General features: G+C 37.0%; 1 protein-coding gene across 1 annotated transcript in view; it reads left to right on the forward strand.

Moving 5' to 3' along the window:
* ccdc146 (coiled-coil domain containing 146) overlaps positions 1–20,445 on the forward strand; it is a 159,501-nt gene that overhangs the window by 79,675 nt on the left and 59,381 nt on the right. Inside the window, exons 5-8 of the mRNA XM_028811642.2 lie at positions 10,142–10,199; positions 13,958–14,134; positions 14,896–14,969; positions 17,014–17,241. Coding sequence (XP_028667475.2) covers positions 10,142–10,199; positions 13,958–14,134; positions 14,896–14,969; positions 17,014–17,241 — 537 coding nt within the window. The remainder of the gene's footprint in view (positions 1–10,141; positions 10,200–13,957; positions 14,135–14,895; positions 14,970–17,013; positions 17,242–20,445) is intronic.

A 20,445-nucleotide genomic window follows, 5' to 3' on the forward strand; every position in this document is an offset into this window, starting at 1 on the left:
TATCTATCTATCTAAAATGGTCTGAGCATGTAAAAGAAAATTCGGAGAATGGCTAGGTGATGTGTTGCACCAACATGGAGGTGCAGGGAAAGAGGCTAAAGGAGACTTAGTGCTGGTGTTTGATTATATGGAAAGAAAACTGTCAACCTAAAGGATGTCCAGGACCATAAAGAGTGAAGAAAAATTATTTTGCGCTCAATTGGCCAACTTCAGTAAAACTGATAATGCTACTGATGATACCACTCTTCACATTTGTAAGCTCAGGGCAATATTCACAAATATAGTTAAAAGTAACCATTAATAGGCTTGCCTAGTCTGTTTAACATGATAATCTCTTTTTTATTTGGGCTGGAGGCCTGGATATTGTCTTAATAGTATTGAGCATAAGGCATCACATGCCCCACTCATGCTCACCTGGGGCCAATTTAGAGTCTCCACTTACTTAACTAGTTCTACTTTGAGGATGTGGGATGAAAACTGGAGTACGTGGAGGAAACAAAACACAGGCACAGGGAGAATGTGCCAACTGCACATGGATAATGTGCAAGGCATGGAGTTAGAACACAAAACAGTGAAGGTAAGATGCAGAATACTAATCACAGCACCGCCAAACTGCTCCACTATAAATAACAATCTGTTTTTGCTTTACCATTTAATTTTGTAAGTTATGCGATATTTATAATACATGAATTAAATGCTGATAGTAACTTTGAACAGAAGCCATGCATCCTTACAAGTTTTTAATTCTTCTTAAAACCAGAAAAAAATTCTGCTGAGTCATCTTAAGTCGAAACCACTTAAATTATAATGAAGAAATAAGGAAATAACAGTTTCAGTTTTCTTTTGCAACATTTTTAAGAAATTCTCAAATTAGGAAGAAATTTATGGTTAATAAAGCCACTATTTCACTTTTTTTTTTTTTGCAAAATATCAAGAGTGTTGCTTTCTCCAGTGCAGAATGCTGATTTCTGGAAATTGCAAATCTCATGTATGTGTACAGTTTTCATTTCTATAAAATACTACTCTAATTGGCTCAAGTAGACAAAACAAGATGAGCATTGTTAGCCTGACTATGAAGAGATGACTAATCCAAAATACCAATGGTTTGACAACAATCTTAGATTGAAAGAAAGCAAGAAAGAGAAAAATATGCTATCAGGTTTGAAATTAGTGTGTAATTTCATGTAAATGAGTTACACAATGAGTACAGAGGATTTATATAATTACACTATAGTTAGCTAGATAAATACTAAGTAATATGGGATTGAGTTGTTAGAATATTCACAAGGGCTGCACAGAAATATCTGCAAAACCTGCTGTACTTCACTCTTCCACTTATTCTGTGATTGAATTAAAATGTCTTGCATGTTACTGCAGCACTGAGGAATGGTCCATTATCTCCAAAATGTGTGTTTAAAGCAATGGACTGTTACTTAGTTCTTTGTATTGGAATGGGAATAAGGAATGAACATTCACAGTTGGCTAAAAACTGTATGTGGAGACAGTGTTGTTAATGAAAACACAGGCAGTGGTTGAGCTTCACGATTTTGCAAGTTCTGGGAAAGGCCAAATGGTTTAAGAGTGATGACCAGGTTTTTGAAGAACTGTAGAAGAGGCTGTAAGTGCAGTATTTGACTGGTATAAGGGGATACATGGTCTTGTTTCTTGCTAGTGTGATGCTTTTGAAGTTGACAGAGATTGCAGATATACAGAAAAATGAGGGATTGAGTTTAGTAATCCTATGAGTATGATCAAATCATCCTCTTTAATAAAACCCCTGTGTGTGTCCATGTGTGTGTGTCTTCTGGTGAAGTGCGCATGCACAGGGCACTCTTTAATAAAGGATTAAAATACTTGCTGGGGAACTGCACAGTACTTGTTGGAGAGATGCCACAGGCACAATTATTAGCTGCACGCCACACATTACATCAGTTGCTGGGGAGATTCTGCTGATTGCCCAATGTTGTGACAGAAAATTAAACGCATATTACAGACAAGGCGGAAGTACAGGGAAGGGTGGAATGAGTGGCAGAGTCAATGGCCTCTAGCAGATGCTTCAAAGTCCGCCTGACGCGTCACACAAGACAGAGAGGGCGGGACCTATAAAATATCGTGCTGCCGATCCAATCGGATTTTGGTAAATGAGGTAAGACCTAAAACATAAGGCACGAAAAATCCAATCGGGTACTGAGATGTGGAGACCAGCTTCCCCAAAGAGGTGGGATTAGTGTTTGTTGTTGTGCAAGTGTTCACTCTGAGGATGTCAGATTTGCGAATAAGAAGCTTGGCCCGGTAAAGTGTAAAGTGTCAGTCGTTGAAAGGGTTTTCCTAAATATACAAATTTTCATGATATTACAATAGGATGACTTTTAAAAGTAGATTTATTTTCACGCACATAAAATCCGTTGCTGGGGAGACGCCACACATACAATAATCAGCTGCACGCCAGCACAGATTAAAATACTTGCTGGGGAACTGCACAGTACTTGCTGGAGAGACGCAACAGGCACGATTATCAGCTGCACGACACACATTACATCAGTTGCTGGGGAGACTCTGCTGATTGCCCACTGTTGTGACAGAAAATTAAACTCATATTACTGACATCAAAGCCTGTATAACTGTCAGAGAAAATTACAGGCATTTTACGGAAATACAAACCAGTATTACTGCGATAGAAAATTAAAGGCACACAATACAGTGACACAGAGAAACAGAATGAGGTCAAGGTCCCTTGCCATTTAATATAGACTGTTCCTACTAATGTTTCTGCACTACTGTTATAGCGTCCGTTATTGTAACGGGCTTAATGTCTAGTTCTATAATACAGTAATTTACCAGCAATAAAAATCATGTTGCAAATCTTTCTTGGCCCTCTTATCACCAGTAATGATTACAAAGAAATTGTTGTTAAAAATAATATTACTTCATGCTACAGGGTGTACAAATTGATTGTAGTCTATTATTAACATCTTTGTGCCTGTATCACCTGTAGTGACATTTAGAAAGTTAAATATACATGCAGTACTTGTTGATATTTCAGCAATTTGTTTAACTGGACAGTTGGGTTCATCCTCATTTTTTGTTTATCGAATTCCTTATGGAAAGTCAACAACCTTAACGACAGTCATCCTTTATATTACTTTATAAAGATTAATATAGCTAGCTGTAAATTTCAAATATTGGTTAAGTTGCAGTTAGTGCTGAGATACCTGGGAGACAGAGAATCTGCAGAACAAGAATCCAAAGAAAATGTGTGCTGCACATGTGAGAAAAGAACTCTTTAGGAAATATGAGCATTTCTGTTCATATACTATAGTGTATGACTGCAGAATTGAATAGTTAGTGCTGTTGCCTCACAGCAACGGTGACTGGAATTCAAATCCCAGGCTTAGTCACTGTCACTTTGTAATTTGAACTTTCTTCACTTTGTTTTAGTGAGATTTATATGGGAGTGCATTCTTTTCCCACATCTCAAAAAGACACGGGTTATGTTGATTGGTGATTGCAAAAAGCTCTTTACAGGGTTAAGGTGAGTGTGTATATTGCAGTGGATTGGCATCCCTTCCATGGATGGTCCAGCCTTGCACTCACAGCTCACAGCATGTTGTAACGCTACCATGGAACAGGCAGGATTAGAAAGTGGATGGATGGATATGATAAATAATATTAGATTAACATAACACTCCTTCACTTGAATACCTTTTTAACTGAAGTGCAACATTAAATATGGCAATTGCAGGGTTCTGCATGGTTACATGTAGCTAGAATTTTATAATACTAGGGGGCTTTGCCCCCTGCTTGCTTCACTCGCCAACCCTCGTGTTTGGTTTTCCGGATACACACTTTTAAGATTTTTTTTTTCTGTGAATTGTTGCTATTTCATTAGTTTCACTTTTATTTCAGAACTTCAGTAAAAACAATATTTGGAATCTTTCAAGTCCCAACATGCTAAATCTTTTAAATGAGGTCCATGAGACATGTGTTTAATGACTTTGTACCATAATTCAGGATAGGTTTCTCTGTGTGGAATTTCAGCACAGACAAAACGATCTACATCATCAGCAGTTAATAATTTGTTTTGCAAAGTAACCAATAAATGCTTGTGAGTTAAACGCCGTTTTTTGAAATTCTCTGACTTAAACTTCAAAGCCTTACAATATTTACATATCACCTATGTCCATATATTCGATCTCTATTTGCCTTTTTGTTATTTCTCTGAGTAATAATTTCTCTTTGTTTGCGCTAATACGATGTTTACTTTCTTTGTTTTGACACTTTCGTTTTTTTCTGCTTTCATATTCTGTATCTTGCTCTGCATGTGTTTCACGCCTACGTTTTTTTTTTTTTGAGTCTTTTGAATTCCACTGTTTTCATTATCTATAACCTGCTCTGCATGTGTTTGGCCTCCTTGGTTTTTAACCTCTTTAGATAGATAGATAGATAGATACTTTATGACGTTTTACTTTGTTTTCTACTTTTTGTCTTATTTCTGATCTTGAGTGGTGATTATTTTCCCTTTTTTCAAGTAATAATTTCAGTTTTTTTGCGCTACTGCGATCTTTATTTTTTTTATACTTTCTAATTTTCCTGCTTTCATATTCTTTAATTTTTTCTACATGTGTATTGCGCCGGTTTTTTTTTTTTTTGAGCCTTTCGAATTCGACTGCTTTCGTAATGTCAAACCTGCTCTGCATGTGTATAGCACCAATGTTTTTGAACGTCTTTATGAAGTTCTACTTTGTCTTTTAATTCTGAGCCCGATTGGACGTGCTTTTTTTTCAATTCCACTTGTTCCAGGCTGATTATTACTTTCCTTGTTTTCTGAATTTGCACCTAGATTATTCTTTTTCTTTTTTGCATTTTTTTCTCTCCTACGCTTTTGAGTCTCTTTTCTCCACGCTGCACTTTCTTCTTCGCTCAGTCGTCGACATTTCATCTATAACGTATTGTCCTTTATATGCGCTGAGAGCCCTGGATCTGTGTGTGCTCAAGCCTTTACACAACTGAGTGTTTTGCTGCCTGTGGTCTTATTTAATATTGGTTGTGAGCAGGGCGTGTCTTGCAAGAATCTCATGTTCTACGACCCCGCGAGACAGTCCTGGGTCAATCTCTTTCATCTCGCAGGTCTTTTAAGTGTCTTCCGTGATCTGTGAAGATCACGTCTCGTCTCCCTAGTCTTTCTCTCCCAGGATTTTTTTTATAATAGAGAGGTACATAAATATGGATATATTTCGGTGAATGAATTGCTTCAGTAAGGAGCTTCTTCCGTTTTCATTCAGTTTGTGGCATGCACATGTGTGTAACTTGCATTGAAGATATTCCTCCATGTTTTTGAGGTAAATAATTAGGAGCATCACCCATACTTTTTGTGTTTAATCCGATTCTTTGTGACCTCAAATATTCTAGCATGCCAAGCCTTGCAATTTCATATTTTTTACTTCAATAGCACTGCCTACCTGCCTTACATTCTTTGTGAATCAGTACTTTGTCATGGCGTAGGGGCTTATGCATCTTCAAGCTATGAGCTGTACCATGTAGGGACACCCAAGGCAAAGTGAGATCAGACTGAACATATTTCATTGGAGAAAGAAATAGCACTCTTCTCCCTTGAACAAGATGGAACAGATTTTTTTTAGCGACTATAATTTCTTCACCATGTGTAATGTATAGTATGTACACACACACACACACTTAAAAATCCACACCTTAACTGCTGCTTACATAGTACAGTTACTGTTATGCCATACTGAAGACATAGCTTGAAGTGCTATGAAGTCAAGAGCCATTATTTCTGTCATCACTTTTAGTTTGTGTATTGTGGGAACAGCAGTTTAACATGGATAAAATCATACATAATAGATGGACAAACAATCTCTCTGAGTATCTTGGGCCAAAAACAGTTAAAGAAGTACAGTATGTAAGTAAATTACCACAAAAATTGTTTTAGGATTTGCACCATAATGGCCTTCACTTCTTAAACTGAGTACTAGAAGGTTTTCTGCTGTCTCACTTTGGCTTATTTGAGTTAATTCTTAATGGGCTGAATGAGTGAATTGAAAAGATAATAACAACGTAATAATAAAGATTACATAATATAATTGATAATAAGAAATGGAAGTGAGTTGTGAAATTCATAGGAAATGGAGTATTTATTTAAAGGAAGTGTCATTTCAGTTTAACACCAGAAAATGTATCCATTTATTCTTTGTCTGACCTGATTACTTCTTCAAGGGTACTAAAGTCTGGTTGCCATAGGCCATATTCAAGATACAATCGGGACCTGATGCCATCCATTAAAGTGCATAACCACTCACTCTCTATCATAGAAGACTGATTCAGAGTCACCAAGCTACACATCTTTGGGAGGAAAGTGGAGCCTGGGAATCTGTAGACACAGGGAGAACATATTGATATCCATGATTTGGTTTCTTATTTATTTATTTTGTCTTCGTTGTGTCTTTTTTTAATTTTCCTTATCCTGTTATGAGTTTTGAACATGGTAGAATTCATTTCTGCACTTGAATTTCACATAGGATTAACATTTGGTAATACTGTACTGATTTTACTTTGTGGTTTTGCATTGCCATTTTGTTTTTCAAGGGAGCTGCCACCACCATTTTGTAGTATCTTTGTATTCTGTTGCTATGCTGGCTGCTACCATGGGGATGACCTAAGGTTATGACCTGTGAAATCATCACTTCAGCAGTATAAAGGTCTGAACTGGCATCCCACTTTAGATAAAAATTAGAAGACTTCTTCATTGATGTTTGCTTTCTAGTTTGATTTTCTGGTACAAAGAATTCTAGCATTGTTTTCTTACTTTGATTTTTTGATTATGATTGTTGGCTTTGTTGAAAGATAGGTTGTACATTTGGTTATCACATTTTAGCTTGTCTCACATTTACCGTTTTCATCTTCTGGTTGCTATTGTGTTCTTAAGAAGTACTTATGAATGCTTTGAAATCACTTCAGTTTTTTGTGTGGTGCTTCCTGACTCAGAAAACCCCAGCATATGATATATTTTTCGATGTGCCTTGATGTCGCTGTCTTTTCGGGGTCTCCCCCATTTTAAGCCCCCTCTACCCAAAAAAAAAAAATTTAGGCTGTTTTTGACCATAGTTTTTTATGCAGGAAATTAACACCCTTGTTATAAAGAGTAAACCAATGGGTGTCTTCAGCAAAAATGATCAGAAGGACTTGAAGTAGTGCATAACATATCAGCCGACTCCTGGGGCTCACCTCATAATGGGATAAGAGAAGTCAAAATACTCCATTTCACAAAAGTTTGAAAAAATGCGTATTGATAATAAAAGCATTTGGAATGTTGTTTTATTCCATTTTGAGGTTGCTGACCATGAATATGATAAAATTGACATTTGATTCTTTACCAATGGTCCTAGCCCTCTAAGAATGATTCCCAGAAAGTTAACATTGACAAATTTCAAACATAAGCATTTGAGGTATTGTTTAAGAGTATTTCATGGTCAGTAGTTACGAATAAGACATTATTTTAAATTTTTTGATCCTTTTACTATGGACCTGGCCCTCTGTGGACCTCTGTCAGAAGGTGAAAAATGACAAATTTCTATTACAATTTTTTAACATTGTTTTTAGAATATTTAGACTTTAAATATTTACACTAAAGTACACAATTTAATATTTCAAATATTTAACACAGCTATTCCTGTTTATTGCGTACTTCTATCTTATAAAGTAAATCATTACATTTCTTATGAAGGCGGCACGGTGGCACAGTGGGTAGCGCTGCTGCCTCGCAGTTAGGAGACCTGGGTTCGCTTCCCGGGTCCTCCCTGCATGGAGTTTGCATGTTCTCCCCGTGTTTGCGTGGGTTTCCTCCCACAGTCCAAAGACATGCAAGTTAGGTAGATTGGCGATTCTAAATTGGCCCTAGTGTGTGCTTGGTGTGTGGGTGTGTTTGTGTGTGTCCTGTGGTGGGCTGGCACCCTGCCTGGGATTGGTTCCTGCCTTGTGCCCTGTGTTGGCTGAGATTGGCTCCAGCAGACCCCCGTGACCCTGTGTTCGGATTCAGCGGGTTGGAAAATGGATGGATGGATGGATTTATTATGAACACCCCACATTAGCGCAGCTTAAGGTAATTCAGACCTTTTTCCTCTCTGTCCGCTTCACCGTAAACATAAGACAGACAGCGACAGGACTGGAGTTTAATCTGAAGCTGTGCAGTAGAAGTACTAACATCTAGGCCATGATGCCACCCAATGCTAGAGAATATCATTGAATATTCAAGCATTCTGCTATTCAAAGTTTCTGCTGTTCAATGGAACCCAATTTGACCTTAAAATACATGAATTAATTTTTGCAATGATGTATATGTGGTCTTATACAAGTTATTTTCTATGATATGTCCTCTGTGGTCATTTTCGTTGTGCCAGTGTGCTACCACTATAACAGTGTTCTGCATGCTGATGTCTATTATACACAGTAAGTGCACTTCAGTTCATGTATCACAGATCACTTTTAAAGACAGCATTGTCTGTTTCTTAGAATTCTTTTCAATACAGAACTAAACAGGCAAGAATAGAGAATGACCTGGGGAAGAGTGACTTTAAGTTTAATTAAACATGCTAATAATGATCTGAGCATATTTTACAGATTTAGTAATTCATGGCTGTGTTCCACAGTATTGTCACGGCATCTGTCTTGGGCATTGTTGATGTTATTTGTAACTGTTTTTCAAGAGGAAAAAAAAGGCTTTGAACTGGCAGTCATCTGATATACAGATGTGCAAACTGCAAACGTTCCAACAGAATAATATAAATGCACTAGCAGGTGTCTACATACAAAATAAGTTGACTGTTTTGTGATCAGCTTGTTCCTGTTTGTCCATTGCTTGTTATTTTAAGACAAAAAAGCAAAGCAGTTCAATTGTCAGTGCATCATTTCTTTCATCCATGCCTAATGCACAAGTAATATTTATTTTACCGGCTGGTAATTCTAAAAGATCTTTTTGAAAGGTTATGTTGGAAGAGTGCTCTTATTATGTTTCTGTTAGAATTGCTTTCATGTGTTTAAGCAATGCAAAAAGAAAGCTAAAGAGAATTATGAATAAACGTTGTCATAATATGAAAAATACCACTGTGGTTTGAGAGTGACTTACTGATTTCTATAGAGATAAGCAAGTGAAATCATTCTTATGTCATCTTCAACCACTTTAAATCATATAAAACACATTTTGCAAGAGGAAAATATCCATCCTTCTGTATTTTGAAGGGCAATGCATTGTTACTTATACTAAATGACCAGATGGGTCTTTCTTACTTAGTTACGTACTTACTTACAGCAACTTCTCTGTTGTGTATGAGAGTTCAACTACATGCCATTTTTTTAATCAGATATACTCCTCACGATGTGTGGGTTGTAAAACCCCACAGACATGTTAAGAGAACATGACAAATCCACACAGACAGAGATCAAACCAAAATGCAGTCTGGTCTCTGAAGCTGTGAGGCAGCAGTACTTGTCATTGTGCCACCCATGCCTGCTTCAGAGCACCTTTAACATCCACCCATTATTTTCCAAACTTGCCTATCCCAAGCAGAGCTGTGGAGACACTGAATCCTATTCCAGTATCTGGCACAAGGCCGTAACAATCCATAGACAGGGCACCAGCCTCAGAGTAGTACCCTTAACATTTTAATCTAATGATGTAAAGACAACAAAACATATCAAATCATTTTGAAGAGTGTAAAGTGGCTGTAAAGTCCTGTCCACCATTAGGTATTTATCTGGCTGGAAGGGATTGGACCTTGACTGATTTTTCTGGTTTAATTTTATTAAAACCAGAATCCCTTTTCTTTATCTTTCATTTTTCTGGTGCAGTTATTTCTTCTTTCCATTCATATTTTAAAGTATCTTCCAAATACACCCTAAGATGTTAAAAAAAAAATTAAAAATAAAAAACTTCACATGATTCCTGGAGGGTGGCAGGTTTATAACACACAAAGGTTATGACATATTTTGTACTTATACTCTTTGTGAGTGACATTGTTGTCACTGAAGGAAGGTGATGCAAAGATTTCCTTAGTTATTTCTTCTTTATTATGTACAGTATTTCTAATCTAGAAAGTATAACACTTGAAATCTGTCTGCTCTATTTTAGCCTACAAGAAGAAAAGAATATGCTGGAGAAAGAGTATGAAGCAATACCAAAGCCAGGGGTATGTACACTACTCATTTTCTTTCTCTTGTTTTAAGTTTGGGTGGAATGGAGACTGTAAAGGAAACTTAATTCTAAAGTGAGGCTTAGAGCACTTTTACTTAGAGTGTGTGCATGCTGAGCCTCTGATCAAGCAGTCAGTCAGCACTGACATTCTCTAGATCTCTCCACAAGGAGTGTAGTCACAAAACAACAACTGTTCAAAAGAAAATAATGCATGGAGTACATACTGTAGAACAGCTTAACTACAGACAGTACAAAATAAGTGCAAAAAGATTAATGTAAACATTATACAAATGGAAAATGTGTATCAAAATGAGGAAATGATTGTGCATTCCTAACATGACTTCTTGAGTCAATATTAATGCAATAAATAGGTTTCACAGACATAATATACTGTATCCTATGAACTACAAGGTGCAAGCTAAATATTGTGCACATCATCGCCTTTCAATAATGCTGAGGCCAACTACATAACATCGTAGTTTTAATGCAGCATTACAATATATGAATATAAGCATAAAGAGGTGTTTCACCTCAGCTTTTTTAGGATAAGCACATGTTTCAGTGATTTTTCTTAACATATTGTAGAATGCTCATGTGTTGGAGGGCAGCCAGTTGACCAAGCTCTTCAAAGCCATGACTTACTGTGTTACACCTGACCATGGGTGGTTTCTGTGGCAGTGTGGTGTAGTGGTTAAAGCTCTGAATTTCAAACCCGGAGGTTGTGGGTTCCAATTCTAGCACTGACACTGTCTGACCATGAGGAGGTCACTTCACTTGCTTGTGCTCCTATTGGAAAACATAAGGAACTGAACCAGTTGTATCTCAGATGTTGCAAGTTGGCTTAATAATAAGGCATCAACCAAATAATAAGTAGTTAAAAATAAATAATTGACGTTATATTGTTGTAGTCTGCTCATGTTATTAACTGTGATTCTTTCATCTTTATTTTAAAAGTCAGTTGCCAAAAGGATGGATTAGTCATAGCTGTAAATTCTGTATAGACAAGCACTTTGAGCATGTTATTTAAAGTCATATAAAAGATAAACCAAAAATAAACAGAATTGGAATTCTGATATGAACAAGAACCTAAGTGAGCAAGCCAGACAGACTTTACAGTGTTTGACTTTTTATACTTTTCAAGAACATGCCTTTTTTGGTATAAGAAGTTCTGTCTTGCTAGGCATCCTGCTATGAGTAAGTGCAACGCAGGTTCAGCAGAATTATAAAAGAAAAAAGAAGTGACTACCACTTAAACAGGCACCCTCAGTTTCATTTCACTCTTTAACTGTTCCTTTAACTGATTGATTTAATGTGTTGTTATTAGCCTTGATCAGTGTGTATGAGGAGCAACTGCAATGAAGATCAGTCCCAATAATGGAATGAATCCCCAGCACAACCAGTTCTAACTGTTGGTATCTTAATTCATCACCCTAACATACACAGACAAAAGAAAATAATAAGGGAATATGTAGTGTGACCGCTTCAGATGGAGAACATTTAACATTGCTGGTTGCTATGGGGCAATTGAGTGTTTGTCTTTCCAGCAAGATTTCTTCTGAGTTCGTTACCCACAGCCTCAGAATGCATGCAGTGTGTGTGAAATTTGCTTGTATCGAGTACTTTTGAAAGATTTAAAACAGAATTAATTTATCAGCATATAGGTGAAGAGCAATTCCAGGGTATGCTGTGACCATAGGTCTTACATTAACCCCTGCCAAGTCCAACAGTGGCATAATATATACATATAATACGCTACTGTGGATGTTCCTTTGTCTGTCCAGGATTTTAAATCACCTGTAGCTCACAAACCGTTTGACCTATTGACCTGAAATTTGGTACACATATACTATGTGACGTCTACTATCCGCTTTTGGGGTGGTGATTGACATCCAAGGTTTATTACTCTTTTTATTTTATTTTATTGTAGAATCAACTCCCGGCAGCGGCTAGCAGGGCAGTCGTGTGGCGCATGTTTACCGGCGCCATTCTCATCCCTACCACTTTCGCCATCACTTCCCCTACCTCTTCATATCTTAAATCATTCTTGAGGCAGATTAAAGACTTAAGTGCCAGCTTAAGTGAAAATTTAAAGAAAATGTACTAAGTAATTGCAACACAAACACTGACTTAATCAGTTTTAACATGAAAAGATGCCGATGAAAGAAGAAAAGAAGCGGAAGAAGAGAAGGAGCAAGCGCATCAACCTCTGAGCAAATGAATGTTAAACGTACAGTGAAAGAATATGAAAACTATGAATGCTCAAGTCAAGTGTATTTGTGCCGTTACTGGTTACAGTATAATTATTGGTACAGAAGCATTCAGTCAATTTCAGATTGAGTTTTTGTGTCTTTTTTTTTGTTTTCTAACTACAAAGGGACAAGGCATGTCTCAGGCTTAGGGCTGCAGTCAAAGAGCCATAGAGATAGGCATGCAGACAGGGCTTCAGGGCAGACCTTATGTTGAACTAAGCTAATGAATTAATGGTTACTGATGATACAGTAATAAATAACTAAGATAGCTGAATTTACAGCTGTAGCAGAAATTAGTTAAAGCTCACAAATAATTAAAATAGTCCAACTTTCTAAAGAGAGTACAAAATTTCATCAGGGCTAGTTGATGTAATGACAGGCTATGTTTGAAGAGTTTATAAAACTGGAGAAATCAAGTAAAGCAAATGAAAGCCTGTGTGACCAATAAAATACCTGCAGCATCAGCTCTGTATAATCTAAAACCAAGGCTTAAACCTAACTACTTAATAAAAGAAGATTAAAGTTAACTCACAGTCTCTTCATTCAGCCACCTTGAGGGAACATTACAAATGATGATTCTTGACCTCTTTACTCTGGACATCCATAACACAGTTTCTAAAGGTTATAGCCCAGTAATGGAATGGTGTCATTTTTCAACATAATTGAAAAGGATTAACATTTTTCATCATTCTTTTGTTTGTAGTATGGCAGTCATAAAATAGATTTTGTTCTTCTGTCTTGTACTGCCTTCCTATTCATGATTTTTACCAAAGATTTTTTTTCAGTCCAGGTAATTGTTTTTGCACATACTCTCGCAAAAAGAAATCCATCAGTGTTAGATCTAGAATTCACAGCAGTTATCCCCAAACTGTGTGTTATGACTTGTAGCTGCAAAGAACGTCTAACAAAAGTTACCTGTCTTCCACACTTTCATGCTAACATATCAGTTTAGAATCTACTGGACTATCATGTTCTGATATTGTTCCATTATTTTAATCATACTGGCTATTACACGACATGTTTTTCCATCATATTGACGAATTTGAATTTATAGTAGGTTTTGTCATTTTTATCTGTATTATGTTTTCTTTATACATCTCATTTTAGATGTTTAAATTTCCAGTCTACTTGTTGTATACTTTGTAGTTTCAGCTGCATATAGAAACTTGTGGAGCCACCTCAAAGTAAATGAAAGGTCCAAATGTGAGTTGGCTTAGAGCTCAGTAGTAAGTGTGAAAACAGATTTACCTTTAGTGTATCTTACATTTGAGAGATGATTTGCCTTGTATTCCTTCTTTCTTTGTAAAAGACCTGGTGATATTGCACACTATTAAAAAAAATAGTTAATCCTGTTCTTTATTTTTTTTTAAAGCATTCTTCGCAAATTTTTGCAATAAACTGTAATACACTTGCAGTTTTTTTTTTTTTTTTTGTATTTTTATGTCAATTTTGAATGATAATACATTTTAAGCATGATGTTTATATTCTCTTTGTTCTTACCAAGGAATTAGAAAAAAAGACCAAAATTTTAAAAGAGAGCTGTGAGGAGCTTCGGAAGGAAATCACACAGCGGAAACTGGAAATAAAAAACTTAAAAGAAGATATGGAGACAAAGCAAAGGCAGACGCAACGTGAGCAGAACGAATTTAATGAAAAACAGGAGGTCGTGGAAGATCTGAAGGTAAGTGTCCATCGGCCCATTTTCTTAGCATTTTCACTTATAAGAAACATTTTTTAAAATTCTTTTTCTTGTTTTTATATCCTTCATCTCTCTGTCTGCGTTAATTGATTACTGTGGAAGGATGAATATGTGTGGCTGTAAAGGATTATTCACATCTGTAATTAACAACATTGTGTTATCACACTGTTGTTACAAATAAAATGAATATAGATGTAATGATCAGTTATGCATGTTTTAACTAAACAGAGAAAAAAATTCATCTTTGTTTTTACTTTTGTTAACCCTAATGAAAGAGGAAAAATGCTAGAAAACAGACAATTAACACATAATATGTCAATGAAAAGTAAGATAATTCTATTGAATTGTTATACTGCGTTTACTGTCTTGCCACAAAAAGATAACTTATTTACATTTCCAAATATTAGTTAGTCTTCTTCATTGTATGAAGTATGTAATTATATATCTTTAAATAAAAAAGTCATTTACTTCATTTATATCTGTAAATTAGAGCCTAAGAACATTTTAATCATGCCTTGTACCATCCCGAGCCTAAATATGTCTGTAGTTGAACTTCACACCTTTTCCATCTTTTGAAGATTAGTTTTCAATTTATTACACGTATACTCTCTCTCTCTCTCTTAGATTAGTTAATTTCTCAGTTTCCATTTCCTAACCTTTTGCTGTTTCTTGTAAGAGCAATGATTCCATGGATATGTCCTGGTGGTGTGTAGTAATGTCATGAATATTTACTTTCCCACCAGAATGAATTAGTCCAGCTGCATTCCATTCCAGACCAAGTGGGGAAGGAGATTGAAAAGATAAATCGCAAAAAAATGTACGTTAAAATTGATTTATATGTTAAATAGCATGTTTCAAAGCATGATGAGCACATAAAAGCTAATATTTCACTATCATGTATGTACAACTTTAGGTAACATTTATTTGAATTAGAAAGTAAAATGATTTCTGCTTTTAAAGATACATTTTGCAGAGATAACTGAATAAACTAATTAATAATTTGTAAGTAATTGAAATGTATCATCATCTGTAATTGTTGTGTAATAAAACCATTAGCAATGTTTTATTTTCAGCTATACAATTAAACCGGAGAACATTGGGGCACAGAGCTTAGCATTGCTGGGTCACAGCACTGGAGGATATGTCTGAATTGTGGCCCAGTCACTAACAGTATGTAGTTTGCATGTGCTTCCTGTGTTTACATGGGTTTTCCACACATATTGTAAGGCCAATTGCTGACTAAATTTGCTCACTTGGCATGTGTGCATAGTGGTGCCCCAAGATGCTCCTTTCCAATATTGTTTCCCGCTCTGTGCCTGATATTGGTGGAATGGGCTCAGACTCCTTGAAGTACGGAAAATGAGACTAAGTGGGTTTAAACAATGGATAGATGTACTGACAATTAAATATAGTTTAATGAGAAATATGTTATTATTATTATATATGTTTAACTATGCAAAAGAATCTCCTCAGAAAAATAAGGGACAAAAATTACATTTATAAAGTGGAATAATCTTAGGAAAGGAAGGGTAGGATAGGGTCCTTTGTTTGGATTTGGAGCTCAAACTAAGATAGGCAGAAAATCTCAGACATGTGGGCCTGGCCTGGATTATGTGATTGGACAGGAAGTACTGAACATCTTAATTTTAAGGATAGGTGTTGTCGTTGGGGTGGAGGTTAATGAGAGAATTTATGTATTTCATTGACTAGTACATCTATGCACCTTGCAGCTACTCTCAGACATCGTGTTTTTTATAAGTACAGAATACACATACCCTCCGTGAGCCCAATCCTGAAAAAACTGGGAGTTAATGGGGGCTTTCCAGATTATTAGAGAGAGGCCAAGGACTGAAGGGCCAAAGATTGTCTGAAGATGTCTATGCTCTGAACATGTAAACATTTATGTGGATCAAAGTGTAATGCAGACTAGGGGCACTAAGGGTTATTTATTTCTGCCAATCATAGACCATACACGAATATAACACCAAGTCAGGTAAGAAGAGAAAGGCTTTTGTTATTCTTGATACAAAATGTAATATTACATAAGGAAATTCAGATCAACTACCACCTTTATTGCTGTATAATTACATATGCAAAAACTAATGATGCCTCTTAGAATTAGAAATAGAATAAACATGTAGCATTATAGTATAGTTTGTAAGAAATCTTGATTTACATCTTGCCTGAAGAAGGGGCCTGAGTTGCCTCGAATGCTTGCATATTGTAATCTTTTTAGTTAGCCAATAAAAGGTGTCATTTTGCTTGGCTTTTCTCTACATTCACAATGGCTAACACGGTACAACACCCTAGTACTAAAGAAATTCCATGAAATTGATCATTAGTATAAATAATGCACTGCTTGTTCTATTAATTATTATAGTTTTCTCAGATGTTTCAATCTCCTGAGAACATTTCTTTATAACACACTGTTCACTGTTGTAACTTCCACCATCCTTTCATTTTCTTAAATTACTTTTTCTAATACTGCATTACTTATATTGGCAACATCAGGTGCAAGTCAGAAAACAAGGTGACAGTCCATCAAATGGGCACGCTTGCCCCCATCACAAAGACAGGACCAGTTTTGAGATGTTAATAAACTTACACTTTTTTGGGATTTGGGAGGATTGTAATCTGAGTTATTAAAAAACAAGAGTACTTCAATGATTGATAGAAATTTTATACACATTTTGTCTCAGGACTATACCAAGTATTTGACTAGAAACTAGATTAAAGGAAGGAGTTAGATTAGTGTGTTTAATTTTATGTATACTTATACCTTTACTGTAATTAATTTTTAATAAGTAACCTTACAGGATGTTAAAACTGAATGAAAATTGAACATGTCATTTTTTTATTAGTGACTTAGACAAAAAAAGAGCAGAACTAGAGGATCAATTCTCCGAGTTAACCACAGAACAGAAGCACACAGAATCCAAGTTTAAGAAGTTAATGGAGGAGAAACACGATATCATGAAGGTTCTGGAGAAGAAGAGAGCAGAGATAGAAGCTAAAGAAAAGGAGCAAAGCCAGCAAATCAAAGAACAGGAAATCACCAAAGAGAAAGAAGAAGCAGCCATGGCAGACAGGTTTGTACTGCAGTAGTTTAACTTCATTCTCTAATATTCTATTGTGTACTCCCTTTGCTGCAGCTGAATGGGTGTACAAAATCCTGGACACGAAGTTTGGCTGCACTGTAAAGTGGTTGTCAGCACTCAAATCCAGAGTCCTCCTCTTAGTGTGAATCTTAGCTTGAGCACTGTCATCCAAGAAGTCTAAATAATCTTATAAACCAGTCATCATCATGAGCAAAAAAGTCATTGCAATTTCTGAAACCTTGCTCCCTGCTTGGCCTGGCACTGGTGATATCCTCCAAAAGAGGTATTGCTGCCATTGCCAGTTATGTCATACAACGCACAGCACACCCTTTTTAGAGACAATATATATAGGCTACGCACCAAGGCAATTACATTTAAGCAAATGCACTTGAAGATAAAACCAGCATTGAAGGCTATGGTTCTTAGAGAACATGTCAGTTAACTGAGATTGACATGTGATTGACGTGTCAGTGAAATGTGCATTAAAAAAAAGATTTTCTGTTCACTTCGTTGTACTGCCGCCTGAAGTTGATAAAATATCAACACTCAAAAATCCTGTATAATACTTACAGATGATTGAAATTTGCCATAATGTTAAGCAGATTTATCACTGTAAATTTGTTTCTTTTGTATAAGAAATGGCTTACTCATGTTTCTGAGCGTAAGCACGGTTTATACAAGAGGTCCCCAAACATTAAAAAAGAAAAAAATAAGGCATAAATTCTTACCAATTTTTCACAAATTAATTTTTGCTTCATTGAATTCATTAAAGTTCTTTCTAGAGTGATACAAGGAAACAACTAGAAGTAACAGCTTGCTTATTTAAGTTTGGAGCCCATTTAAAAGAAGAAATTGGATCAGACAATAACATGGCCACAGTGAGGCCTCAAAAAGAAATTTTAGACCCACTGTATTGCACTATCTAACTTACAAATTATTACGGAATACAGTAATCCCTCCTCCATCGCGGGGGTTGCGTTCCAGAGCCACCCGCGAAATAAGAAAATCCGCGAAGTAGAAACCATATGTTTATATGGTTATTTTTATATTGTCATGCTTGGGTCACAGATTTGCGCAGAAACACAGGAGGTTGTAGAGAGACAGGAACGTTATTCAAACACTGCAAACAAACATTTGTCTCTTTTTCAAAAGTTTAAACTGTGCTCCATGACAAGACAGAGATGACAGTTCTGTCTCACAATTAAAAGAATGCAAACATACCTTCCTCTTGAAAGGAGTGCGTGTCAGGAGCACAGAATGTCACATAGATAGAGAAAACAATCTTTAGCAAACAAATCAATGGTGCTGTTTGGCTTTTAGGTATGCGAAGCACCGCGGCACAAAGCTGTTGAAGGCGGCAGCTCACACCCCCTCCGTCAGGAGCAGGGAGAGAGAGAGAGAGAGAGAGAGAGAGAGAAAGAGACAGAGTGAGTTTGTTTTTCAAGCACAAATCAATACGTGCCCTTCGAGCTTTTAAGTATGCGAAGCACTGTGCAGCATGTCGTTTCAGGAAGCAGCTGCACAAAAGATAGCAACGTGAAGATAATCTTTCAGCATGTTTAGACGAGCGTCCGTATCGTCTAGGTGTGCGAACAGCCCCCCTGCTCAATCCCCATATGTCAGGATCACAGATAGTCAGCGCAAGAGAGAGAGAAAAGTAAGCAATCTAGCTTCTCAGCCATCTGCCAATAGCGTCCCTTGTATGAAATCAACTGGGCAAACCAACTGAGGAAGCATGTACCAGAAATTAAAAGACCCATTGTCCGCAGATATCCGCGAACCAGCAAAAAATCCGCGATATATATTTAAATATGCTTACATATAAAATCCGCGATGGAGTGAAGCCGCGAAAGGCGAAGCGCGATATAGCGAGGGATCACTGTATATACATACTAAGGGGCTCCGCCCCCTGCTCGCTTCGCTCGCCCACCCCCGTGTTTGGTTTACCGGATATACAATACAATACAATTTATTTTTGTGTACCCCAAAATCACACAAGAAGTGCCGCAATGGGCTTTAACAGACCCTGCCTCTTGACAGCCCCCCATCCTTGACCCTCTAAGAAGACCAGAAAAAACTCCCAAAAAAACCCCTTGTAGGTAAAAAATGGAAGAAACCTAGGGAAAGGCAGTTCAAAGAGAGACCCCCTTCCAGGTAGGTTGGGCGTGCAGTGGGTGTCAAAAAGAAGGGGGTCAATACAATACAGTACAATACATAGAACAGAATAAATCCTCAATACAGTATAAAAATAAAAATTCTAGAAGTACGGAGTAGAATTTCACATTAGATGATATCACATAATATGATTTGGATTTGTTTTAAGTCCTGGAGACCTCATTCATCAAGCTGCCTCCCCCACATCTGAAATAGCGCTAATCCGATGAAAGGACCCCTCATTCCCACATCCCCAGTCATCAGGGATGACTTTACCTTAGGCAGGCAATCTACAATTTAAAGAGATAGTTATTTTCTTGGGAATTGTTACATATGCATTATTTTCATTTTTACTTTAAAAACTTTTGTAAAAACAATACTTGTCCTTTATTTCCTGCCCCGCGCGAGGTCACATCTCTTTCTTGCCAGATGTATAATGCTGCTCGTGTTGTGAAGGGGGGGGGGGGGATTTGGGGCGTCTGAACACACGCTAAGGATATGTCTTTGGATCATTTGCTGTCTTTCTGCTGCTTGTGAGCTGTCCCTTCTGCCTGTCGCATGTCATTGTTTTAAGAGCTGGGAGCACATGATGCTTGTCTGCCAAAAGCAATACAACAACTGCTTGGTTAGATGTCTGTGTACTCCTTTTAAATGATGGCTCACTGCCTGGTCTTGCGTGACGTTGTAAAAACAATAATTGTCCTTTATTTCTGGCCCCGGGCGTGGTTAAATTCTTTCTTGCAGGACATATAACGCTGTTCGTCTTGTCTCTCTGCTGTCGCGCAGCTTTTCGATCTTTTTAAAGCCTGTACAGCCGCCGTCCTTTTTGTTACGGCCCTGGGACAATCTCTTGGCACCAAGTCTCATGTTTACGGTCCCCACGAGATGCACCATGGCAAGTCTCTTTGGTCTCGCGTGTCTTTTAAATGTCTTCTGAGAAGATCACGTATCGTAGTCTTGCTTTTGCTTTCCAGGACAGGATTTCTTTTTATAATAGAGAGACATATTTGGTTTGGGGATTTGCAGGGATGAGTAGTGTGC

The sequence above is a fragment of the Erpetoichthys calabaricus genome, chromosome 1 (genome assembly GCF_900747795.2).
Source record: "Erpetoichthys calabaricus chromosome 1, fErpCal1.3, whole genome shotgun sequence".
Classification (NCBI taxonomy): domain Eukaryota; kingdom Metazoa; phylum Chordata; class Cladistia; order Polypteriformes; family Polypteridae; genus Erpetoichthys; species Erpetoichthys calabaricus.